The sequence below is a fragment of the Canis lupus genome, chromosome 20 (genome assembly GCF_048164855.1).
Source record: "Canis lupus baileyi chromosome 20, mCanLup2.hap1, whole genome shotgun sequence".
Taxonomy (NCBI): Eukaryota; Metazoa; Chordata; class Mammalia; order Carnivora; family Canidae; genus Canis; species Canis lupus.
Window position 1 is genome coordinate 42,836,352 of NC_132857.1, and position 12,200 is coordinate 42,848,551.

The 12,200-nt window shown below is 38.4% G+C and overlaps 1 protein-coding gene and 1 long non-coding RNA gene across 3 annotated transcripts in view; one reads left to right on the forward strand and one right to left on the reverse strand.

Moving 5' to 3' along the window:
* Positions 1-12,200, reverse strand: part of LOC140611912 (uncharacterized) — a 92,676-nt gene that overhangs the window by 41,445 nt on the left and 39,031 nt on the right. The window lies entirely within an intron of this gene.
* ACMSD (aminocarboxymuconate semialdehyde decarboxylase) overlaps positions 1-12,200 on the forward strand; it is a 66,485-nt gene that overhangs the window by 33,008 nt on the left and 21,277 nt on the right. Inside the window, exons 6-8 of the mRNA XM_072789006.1 lie at positions 4,340-4,433; positions 7,148-7,243; positions 8,430-8,602. Of these exons, the coding sequence (XP_072645107.1) occupies positions 4,340-4,433; positions 7,148-7,243; positions 8,430-8,602 (363 nt within the window). The remainder of the gene's footprint in view (positions 1-4,339; positions 4,434-7,147; positions 7,244-8,429; positions 8,603-12,200) is intronic.

The following is a 12,200-nucleotide window of genomic DNA, read 5'->3' on the forward strand; positions in this document are numbered from 1 at the left end:
GTTAGTGACATGCAAAAAAAAAAAGAAGAAGAAGAAGAAGAAAAAGGTACTTATTTTGCTTTAGAAAAAATGCTGATTTTTCAAAATTATGATTTTTGAAGAAATTCTGGAAAATACAGAAAATTATAAAGAAGAAAACAAAAATAACCCATAATCCCACTACCCAACGATAAATAACTACTGTTACTATACATTTTGTTTGACTTTTTGTTTGCATGTTTCTGTATATATTTTAATGAAATCTGAATTCTATTACACATGTGATTTCATATCCTTTTTTTAAAAGATTTTATTTATTTATTCATAAGAGACACACAGAGAGAGAGAGAGAGGCAGAGACACAGGCAGAGGGAGAAGCAGGCTCCATGCAGGGAGCCCGACGTGGGACTCGATCCCAGGTCTCCAGGATCACACCCTGGGCTGCAGGCGGCGCTAAACCGCTGCACCACTGGGGCTGCCCATGATTTCATATCCTAATTAAGAATTTCCAATCTAGGGGATCCCTGGGTGGCTCAGCGGTTTGGTGCCTGCCTTTGATCCTGGAGTCTCGTTGATCCTGGAGTCCCGTTGATCCTGGAGTCCAGGGATCGAGTCCCACATCTCTTTCTCTTTCTGTGTCTCTCATGAATAAATAAAATCTTAAAAAAAAAAAAAAAAAAAAAACAATTTCCAATCTAGGGATTGCTGGGTGGCTCAGTCAGTTAAGCATCTGCCTTTGGCTCAGGTCATGGTCCTAGAGTCCTGGAATTGAGCCCTGCATCAGCTCCCTGCTCAGTGGGGAGCCTGCTTCTCCCTCTCCCTCTGTTCTTATGCCTGCTTGTGCTCTTGCTCTCTCTGTCAGATAAATAAATAAAACTTTAAAAAAAAATTTCCAATCTAAATAAAAATTTTCATAATGCATGATTTTTAAATAACTGCATAATATTCCAATATATGGATATGTTTTATTTAACCAGTCCTCAATTGTTATACTTAAGCCATATATTTTGAAAATGTATAATTAAAATATGTAACAAAAAACAATGCCATCAAAATGCTAACTAATGAAACTAGCTGGTGAGTATATGGAAGTTCATGGTACTACTGTTTACAATTTTCTACATTTGAAATATTGCATTATAAAATATATTTTCAGGAACTCAGTGCCATTTTCACCTCTCGAGTATCCAACCAAAGTGTCCACAGTCCCATGGTCCTCTCTACCAGTCTTCTTCTGCCCTTTTTTCTGCAACTAAATCTGCTTTTCTTCATATGAGGGATCAAGATGCATAATTCTATATTCAATTGCATTTTTTTTTATTTCTTACTTCCCTCCTAGAATTATAATAGTATTGTTTTCTATTATTTTCATTGTAAAAGCAAAATCTTCAATAATGGATTAAGTAGATGTTGGTGTACTCACCAGGCACTATAATCACTGATCATTCATTCCTTTAATGTTTATTGAGCTCTGACCATAAACAAAAATTTTTCCATATTTGTATCTATGGATACCACCCACCAGTTGTGAGGGGGTTATCTGTTAAACTGACTCCCAATAACCTGAAAGAGTTAATGTTCCTCTAAATATTGAACTCCCTGAAGCTTATTGGCTGCAGGGGCTGAGCTGATGCAGGGAATGTTTTCTAGAAACTTTAATGGGCTTTGAAAGAGAATTTATTCACTTGTGCACCTAAGTTGTTTCAGCACAATATGGGCAAGCCTTCAGCTGCAAGTCATTTTATTAGTCACTTGGATTGGGTTTATGAATTACTAAGGAGCTCAAAAAGTAAATCAGCCAGTTGTGAGTCCAAATGGATATTTTCATTTGTGTGACTAACTCAATCCATCATTCATTCTAAACAGTCTTTTTGGGGGGCTGCTGGTCTCTCAGGGAATTCAGGAGAGCATCCTGCCCTCAGCTGATTTGTGATGTTCTGGGGCTGACAGCACGTTTGGTTAGCAAGACTTAGCATCCTCACTAGTCTCTATCTTGCGTCAATAACATGGCTTAAACAAATGACAAGGAGTTACCATGAACCAAGTTGGCTTTGTCATTTCAAGGAGATCCTGGAGTTCCAAAGTGTCTAACCCATCCCCCTTATGTCCTAGACCTCCCTACTTAGTGAGTAAACTCAACCACACATGCTCAGGTCAAGTTCCAGGCACAAAAATGACCTCATTACCAGTATGAGGCAAACAGACTGGTACCATGTATCAGCCACAAGACCTGAGTAAGTTACCTAGCCTCTAACTGCCTTAGTTTCTTTCTCTGTAAAATAAAAGTAACAAAAATGCTCATCTCAGAAGGTATTATGCTAAGTGAAATAAATCAGAGACAGAGAAGTAAATACCATATGATTTCACTTATACGTGGAATCTAAAAGGAAAATAAACAAACAAAAATAGTAACAGACTCAATAAATGCAGAGAACAAACTAATGGCTGCAAGAGGGAAGGGGGTAGGGTTGGGCAAAATGGGTCAAGCAGAGTGGGAGATACCTGGCTTCCAGTTATGGAACACATAAGTCACAAGGATGAAAGGTACAGCATAGGGAATAAAATCAATATTATAATACTGTTGTATGGTGACAGATGATAGCTATACTCGTGTGAGCACAGCATAATGTACAGAGTTGTCAAATCACCATGTTGTACACCTGAAAGTAATGTAACATTGTGTGTCAACTATATTTCAATTTTAAAAAGTGCTCATCTTAAAAAGGATTAAACTAGTTAACAATTGTAAAATTCTTATAATAGTTTTAGCACATGGTAAGTTCTTAGTTAATATGAGATCATGATTTTGAAAGTTAAGGGACTTCTTTTTGTGTTCTCTACAATGCCTCACAGAGAAGGGATCAAAAATATTTACTAATTTAAATTCATGAGAAATGCACCATCACAGGTACATAGAATAAAGTTTTATTCTAATAAGAGTCAAATCCCACTGAGATACCATGATTTTGTGCCTTTGATACCCCTCCCAAGAAGTTGACCCAGCCTGCATCCATTATCAGAAGCTAATTAGCTCCTCTCCCTTCTGCCCCCAGAACCTGATGAATTAGAAGTCCATTCTCCAATCTACCCTTTATCTGCCACTTCCAGAATCCCTTGTTGCCCAAGAATTGCATCTCCATTTTAAAAATGTTTATGTCAAGGGGTGCCTGGATGCCTCAGTCAGTTAAGTGTCAGGGTCTTAATTTCAGCTCAGGTCATGATATCAGAGTGGTGAGATAGAGCCTGGTGTTGGGTTCCACACTGGGCGTGGAGCCTGCTTAGGATGATTTCTCTCCCTCTGCTTCTTCCCCTGACCCCCGCTAATGTTCATGCACTCTCTCTCTCTTTCTCTTTTCCTAAAAATAAATAAATAAAAATAAAAATGCTCATGTCCAGAACTCACATCGCATCAGTCTATTTAGCCCACATATTTATATGTGAAGGTAGGACGAATCACTCCAGCATCTCAATATATTTGGAAAAGAAACGAGGTAAGGAAAACCTATTTTGAACCTTGTTAAGCACTCATACCCAATGCCTGTTGAGGGAACTTTTTGAAATTAAACATTTTGTTGAATAAAAGTCATTCCATCCAGATAGGATTTCCACTTCCCAGAAGGCCCTGGAAAAAAGGTTTGCCCATGACATTCATCTCAGTACCTGCCTGGCTGAGACACTGTGAGCTCTTGACTTTCTAAAGTCCTCTCATTCACAAAAGACTGTTCAGGGACTCAGCTGGGCTGCTGAGGCTTTGTAAGTACCTGTAGATTCCCAGAAATTCCCAGCCGGTGTTGGGCTCTGTCTGGCCAATGGTTTGGGTCAGGCAAGCCTGCTCCAGTCCAGTCACAAGACCTTGGCCCCCAGCCCAGCACTTCTACACTTCGACATCCTCAAGTTTCCAAGCAGGAGGAAACAAGGGAACCCTCTAGATCTGACTCCAAGGGTACAATCCGAATCGTCCTTCTGAAAAACTGGATCAAATAGGAACCATCAGGGGAAACTTCCCCTGCATTTGAGGCATGGGATCAGTCCTTGAGCATTTTGCTCTCAGCTAAAACATTTGAATGCTGGATGTTTCCTGCAACTTGTTTTGCCAAACAATATATTAAATTCATCACCTCGGTGGTAAATCCACCAAGCCCCTTGTTAATTCTAAAGAGACCTTCTTATTTTCTAAGCAGGAGCAGAATTTCTCAATGCCTCTTTTATATAGATTAAGAAACAACCTCAAAAATAGGTTAGCTTATTTATTCAGATCAATATAGAGCCAGAGAAAAAACAGTTTCCCTAAAATAGCACCCTATATCTGCTGGCTCATCCAAATAACTCTCTCTCTTTCTCTCTCATTGCTTCTTTAAAGGTGGCAGAAAAACTGAACTGTTCGTTATTTGTGCACCCCTGGGACATGCAAATGGATGGACGGATGGCCAAATACTGGCTCCCTTGGCTTGTAGGTTTGTATCAACTTGGCATCTGGAAAAGAGAATCAAGCCTTTGGGTTTGTTTTTTTTTTCCAATTATTTCTGGAACCCTACCATGTCAAAAAGAGAAAGTATGAATAATTAACAGGATTGTGAGTTACTGAGCTCTTGGATAAATGCTGCATATATTACTGTAATTTGAATCATATCCACACAAAACTCTATGAGATTGACATTATAATAATCACTTTATAGGTGAAGAAATGGAGTCTCAGATTGGTTAGATAAGTTATCCAAGTCATACAGTTAATAAGTGAAAATGGAATTTACACAAATCTGTCTGACTTCAAAGGTACCTCACTACAGACTCCCAAAAAGGCTTCAAAAATAAGTAACCATGCCTACCTAATGGATTTTTTTTAAGATAACCATGCTTGTCTAATAGATTTTTTTAAAGAGCCAACAATAGTATCAGTCCTTACAATGAGAACTGTGGAGTTACAAGTAGAAGGTCAACTTCCACCACACTAGATCGTAGATGACCCAGGCTTTCAATTTTCCTGTTATCTGCTCCTTTCTACTGTTCTGTGTTCCTACAGAAGGGAAAGAAGAGAGACTTCTGCTTGGCCTATCCAATCTCTCCTTATTATCCCTGATAATGAGAGATGGTGACAGGTATCAATTCTGTGGCCACAAGTAAAAAGTGTAGTTCATCTACAAACCCAGTAAATAGTAGGTTTCCCACATGAACAGCCTTGAATTTTCTTTAGGGAAGCCATTATCCATTCTCTCCTCAGCCCAATTAGTATAAGTAATGATATAGTAACCCACATGAAGAATTAAATGGAGTAATATATTGGATGTAAGAAAACTGAGTTTCAGTTCAGCTAGTCTCTAGTTCTCTGTATAACCGGTGTTCTCACTTCACCTTTTCAGGCCCATTTCTCATGTGTAAAATGGGAGAGCTAGTCTACACTATATCCTTCTGCTCTGACATTTTGTGGCTCTCTGATTGCTTTTGGAGACCGACATATTTAGTAAGGCAGCCTCCTACCCATCCTCCACCAAATTTTTGAGCAACAATTAGCAGGAAGAGACAACCTAAGAGGCACCAATGCTGTCCAGCTCCAAAGAAAATCTCATCCTAATTCAGGCAACACTTTGACTAGTACCACAAACTTATTTGTATTACAACATACCATATGAAAAACAGAGAGGATACAAAGCCACTTCATCATTCATTTATGCAACACGTATATATTATCTCCTCCAGTATGCCAGGCCCTATACTAGGCACTGAGGACATTGACATGGACCAACTCTCTGCCCTCCTGAATCTTGTGTTCTGGTTAGAAGAAAGAGATGACAAACAATTGCACATATAATAAACAAATAGGCTAATTTCAGAATTCTATTCTGGACACAAAAGGTTACTAGAAGATTAGAGGACTCCCAGTAAGGGAAGGACATGATGCAACTGACACTGTAATTATTCCATTTTGGCTCCTGTTATAGAGAATGGATTATGTAACTATGGTCCAAGTAGTTAGGAGAGCAGAATCACAGGACCAAAAGGAAGTGATGCTGTCCATCTCCCTGCCTTCAGGAAGCTCTGTCCACAAATCACTCCCAGATGGATATGAATTTATGGTTCTTCCAGAATTCCCAAAAGGCCAGGGATCCGGGGGTATCTCTGAGCAATGACAGGCTTGGGGCAAGATGAGCATCTGGTATAGCCCCATTTGGCAGCCAGAGAGTAAGTCTTCTCCTGAAGTACAGGCTTGCCTGGGGAGCCCCCAGAGATCTCTGAAAAGCAGTTGCCTGGAAATGTATCGAAGACTAACTCCATGGAGCTGAAGGCATCAGGCATGGAACAGCTGCACAAAGGAGCACAAAGCACTTGAAACAACTTATTTTAACCCAGGGATCTTCAACTTCATCTCTAAGAAGCGGAAAAGATTTGGCAGTAATTATAATTTTATTTAATGTTTATTTAGTAGTAAGTGGCAAGAACAAATGCATTCTACAGATGAGGCAGCTGAGGCATGGGAAGCAACTAATATTTGTTGAGCACCTCCAATGTGAAGTTCTGGCCAGGACTCTGCCCAACATCATCGTTTTCAAGGCTCCACAATAGTCTTGCAAGATGGGCAACACTATCCCCATTTTACAGGTGAAGAGGCACAGGCTCAGGGACATTAAATAATTTGTCAAAGGTAGATGCCTGGGTGGCTCAGTGGTTGAGCATCTGCTTTTTGGCTCAGGACGTGATCCCAAAGTCCAGGAATCAAGTCCCACATCAGGCTCCCTGCAGGGAGCCTGCTTCTCCCTCTGCCTATGTCTCTGTGTCTCTCATAAATAAATAAATAAAATCTTTAAAAAATTAATTTGTCAAAGGCTAGGAAGCAGAAAATTAAAATAGTTAGGGTTCAACTCAGACTCTCTGTACTCTGCTTGCCCAACCACATCCAAAACTGAAGTGGAGGAATCCGAACAAAAGCTAGGTCCTCTGGTTCCTCGACTCTGTTGTCCATTAGATGATTCCACCTGCAAGTGGCAAATAGGAAGCTTTAGATGGTCTGCTCACCAAAGTAATGGTTTGTAGACAACCAAGCCATGCTGGGAGAGAGGGACCTCACATTTCTCAGCATTGACTATCACACCAAGCTGCCATTCCCCAACCATTAGGATCACTGATCTTGCTTGAGATGACAAGCACTGCACCCTGTGACTGTTCCCTCTTTCAGGAATGCCAGCAGAGACCACCACAGCCATTTGTTCCATGATCATGGGAGGAGTGTTTGAGAAATTTCCTAAATTGAAAGTGTGTTTTGCACATGGAGGTAAGGCCCTATTTGCATTACTCAGCTCAGTCTACCATGATAAAATACCACAATCTTGGTGGCTTAAACAACAGAACTTTATTTTCTCAGTTCTGGAGACTAGAAGTCCAAGATCAAAGTGCCAACAGGGTTGGTTTCTGGTGAGACTTGTCTTCCTGGATTGAAGAAGACCATTTCTCACTATGTATGTGACATGTCGCTTTGAATTGGTACAGAGATGACTCTAAAGAACAGGAGCTGAAGGGAATTACCCAGCTATGTAGATTATCTGGGATTTTCCTGGTATATGTAATGGTTCTCTGGCAATACACACACTGTTGAAGGAGGCTCTGGGGTGGATCTCCTGTGTAAGCAAATCTAATCCTAAAACTCATTATCCCTCTCCTTTCTCCTGTCAGATTAAAGTCCCACTTTATAACCTCATTTAACCTTACATTGCCTCCTTAATTACTCCTGTCTCCAAATACAGTTATATTGGGAGATAGGGCTTCAACATACAAATTTTGGAGGGACTCCATAATTCAGTCTATAACATGCCTGCAGCCATCATTCTAGTCATAAAGTATATGGTGGTTTGGGGACCAAACTCCATTTTTGCAGGCAAAGTTAGTTTGGTTGGCGTAGTTTTTGTTTTATTGTGTTGTTTGGTTGTTGCTGTTGTTTAAATTCCTCTAGTCAAACCACAAGCTCTCCAGTTTGCAACAGTCCCTACCACTCTCTACTATTTACAAATAGGCCTATTTCATTCACTTACATTTTCTGCTAGGTCCCTCCAGGTAATTGAGTTTCTAATTTCTAACTCTTGGGCACACACACACACACCACCACAACCACCATTTTTGATGGTTGTGTGCATGGCAATACATTTTATGGATATGCCATCGTTATTTAGATATTTCCCAGCTGATAGGTTGCCTCTGTATTTTGCTATTATAAGCAAAATGCATTTGAAAAGCTTGACCACATATCTTCACACACTTTTCTTCTTTCTTTAGGATAAATCCCTCAAACGTGAATTTATAGATGAGTTCATATCATTTGTTCTGGGTCATCTCCCAGCATTTGGGACACAATAAATTCTTTGTAAATACTGGACCACAGTAATTTCTCTTTGCATACAACATAAGAATTGAAAAATATCCTTTTCAATTGACACTAGCCCCTCACTAATGGGTTTTACTTGCAGGTGGCGCCTTCCCTTTCACAGTTGGAAGAATCTCCCATGGATTCAACATGCGTCCAGATCTGTGTGCCCAGGACAATCCAATCAACCCAAAGAAATACCTTGGTTCCTTTTACACAGACTCCTTGGTTCATGATCCTCTGGCACTCAAGCTCTTAACAGATGTCATAGGAAAGGCAAGTGGGGTCTTCCCTGTGGATGGCTTATGGGGAGCAAAGTATAGGATCAGCAACTGGTTACTTGGCCTCTCTCCAAAAAGGGGATGGAAGAAAAGGCATTAGAAGAAAGGAGAGGGACAGGGAAGGTTAGGATTAGATTTGCTTGTACAGGAGCCTCCTCAACACAGTGTATAATGCTAAGGAACCATCAATATACACCAGGGAAATCCCAAATAATCCACATGGCTGGGTAATTCCCTTAGATCAGCTCTGTTCCTTAGGGTCATCTCTGTACCCATCCAAAATGACATGCTGCAATATGGTAAGCAGGAAAAGAGCTACCAATTTTGAAGTCAAATTGACCTGTGTTAAAATCTTGGCTCTACCTCTTACTAATTGGGCAAATTATGAACCCAACTGTCCTCATCGACTAAATGAAAATTGGGACATTAAAGAAGGAGGAAATGACATTTGACAAGGAGGCAGGGGAAGATGATGAAGGGTCTGGAATACCACCTGAAATTTTTTCTGGAATAATAATGTATGGTCATCCTTTTGAAAACAATTTTATCATTTGGCCCAAAAAGACCAATATGGTATTACTTTAAACTTCACAAGAGAAAGTCTTTTGTTGTCATCTGCTCACAGATCTCCTTCTTAGTGGCATTTCCACCTTTAAGTCTTTTTTTTGAAAATGCTAACTCTGTAGGTTACATCATTATTAGGGCATTATTAGGGCATCATTATTAGGGCAACGTCCAGTTTGAATTAGTGAAAATTCTCAAAAATTTATTATTTCAATTCCCTCATATTATTTACAAATATCTATAGAAGGTTTCCAAATTTTCTAAGGAAAAAAAACTTGAGGATTTATTTTAAAATATGGACATTTTTAAAGATTTGTAATGTGATACTTGGATTGAAAGTAGACTCTAAGGTATTTAAAATCTTGTCTAGCAGAAAAAGAGGTCCATCATTTCAAAGTTGCAAGAGGTTTCCATTTCCAGAATGAAGACTTCATTTTACTTTAAAGCTGTTTCCCTGGCTTAAGAAACTCACTAGAATATAAATATTAAATATTCTGGTTTGGTAACAAATCATATAGTTGAGCTGTGCTTCTGAGCTTTCTAGCTTTTATGTTATTCTTGCCAAAATGGTGCTTAGCTCTGTCCAAATCAACTGTCCAAAATTTATTTGAACAGAGGGGTGATGGGGAGGAAATTACAAAAAGGAGAAACTGAAAGAGACTGTGAATTCTGAACTTTGAGCAATGGAGAAGGTATGAGGAAGTAGCATGGAAGTGGGGAGTCATTCTGGCAACCTCCCATCAAACCTAGTACCTCTGGTATTCTTAGAAATAGTAAAATCAGCAGAAAATGCCCCTGGCAAATACAATACCTAACTTATGAGTGAAAACTAGCATTAGCAGTGAGGGATACTATCAGCACCATCAAACACCATTCAGGGCAATACATATTGCCAGAGGGTCAGAGCAAAAGAGGGAGAAAATGGCAAATGCCTTGTGGTAACTAGCAGATGGGACTAGTTAGTGATCACATGTGAACACATCCCTTTTAGCGACCCCAGAAAAAGTCAGAGGGCACTTTGCAAAGTTAGTGGTGCTCAGAATTTGCATTCTAACTGTGAAGGCTTGAGCCATTATAATTTGGGCATCAAAAAGCAAATGCAACCTCATTTTATGTGACCTCAATGGCTGGTGAATCCAGAACACCAAAGCAATATATATTAATAATTTGGATTCTCTCTAAAATATTAATGCTTCCTCCTTCTAGTTATATCCATATTAGCAAATTTTCTCAAAAACAACCCCCAACTAAAATGGCTGAGGAAAGTCCTACCACAACAGCCAGACAAGAGAGCAACCTGTCCACATTAGAGCACAAGGACAGAATGCTGTAAAGGGAAGTCTCCAAGAGAGAAAAAAAATGGAACTAATGGATCATTTCATGGGTGTGTGAGTTTGAAATGATTACCAGGCATTCAACAGATATGTTGATGTTTTAGGAACAAATAAGCAGTATGTACATAGAAAATTAAGCAAATGAAAGAAAAGGAGATAATTAACTCCAAGAAAACAAACACCCATATGAGGGCAGATAATCATTGTACATTACTTGACTCAGCAGTAAACAATATTTATAGTCATAATAGTATAAATACTAGGTACTGTTTCAAGTGAAAATTCTAAATCTAATGGAAAAATGGAGGAGAGAAGTTGGAGTAACAAAGAAATTCTCAACGATCATAATGAGAAGTCAGTAAATACTCTCTAAAGGTAAAAAAATCAAGAATAGAATAAGGTAATAATATAGAATAATGAAGGTAAGTATCAGAAGATGCAAGTTAAAATGGTGAGTGTCTGCCTCGAAGGATAAGAGTTAGGAACATAGGCACAGAACTGCTTTTAATGAGAAAGATATTTTAGTGATATTGGATTATTTAACTATGTACAGGCATTACTTTCATAAATAAAAATTTACATAATACTTTAAGAGTAAATAAATATATAGAAAGAATACAGGGAATAAATAGAATAATAAATATTTAGAGGATATATATATATATATATATATATATATATATACTATTTTTGAGCCCCTACTATTTCTAAAAATAGTAGAAAATGAAATTGCTAAATGGAGAACCTAAATTACATAATCTCTGAAAGGTATGAGTTGATATCTCATAATTGTTTTGATTTGAATTTTCCTGATGATCAGTAACATTGAGCATCTTTTCATGTGTCATGTTGTTTTGATTTGAATTTTCCTGATGATCAGTAACATTGAGCATCTTTTCATGTGTCATGTTGTTTTGATTTGAATTTTCCTGATGATCAGTAACAGTGAGCATCTTTTCATGTGTCTTTTGGCCACCTGGATGCCTTCTTTGGAAAAATGTCTATTGATATCATCTGCCCACTTTTATTTTATTTTTTTCCATCTGTCCACTTTTAATTGGATTATTCATTTTTGGGGTATTGAGTTTTATAAATTCTTTATATATTTTGGATAATAACCCTTTATCAGATATATCATTTGCAAATATTCCATAGGTTACCTTTTAGTTTTGCTGATTATATCCTTTGCTGTGCAGAAGAAGCTTTTTATTTTGATGTAGTCCCAGTAGTTTATTCTAACTTTCGTCTCCCTTGCCTCAGGAAATATATCTAGAAAAAAATTGCTACAGAGGGCACCTGGCTGGCTCAGTTGGTAAAGCATGTAACTCTTGATCTTGGAGTCATGAGTTCAAGCCCCCACATTGGGCATGGAACTGACTTTAAAAATTAAATAAATTAAATTAAATTAAATTAAAAGTTACTACAGCCAATGTCAAAGAAGTTACTGCCTATGCTCTCCTCTAGGATTTTTACAGTTTCAGGCCTCACATTTAGGTCTTTAATTCCTTTTGAGTTTATTTTTGTATAGTGTAAGAAAGTGGTCCAGTCATCTTTTGCATCTTGCTGTCCAGATTTCCCAACACCACTTGTGAAAACACTGTCTTTTTCCCACTGGATATTCTTTCCTGCTTTTTAATTACCATACAGTGGTGTTCATTTCTGGGTTTTCTATTCTGTTCTGTTGATCTATGTGTC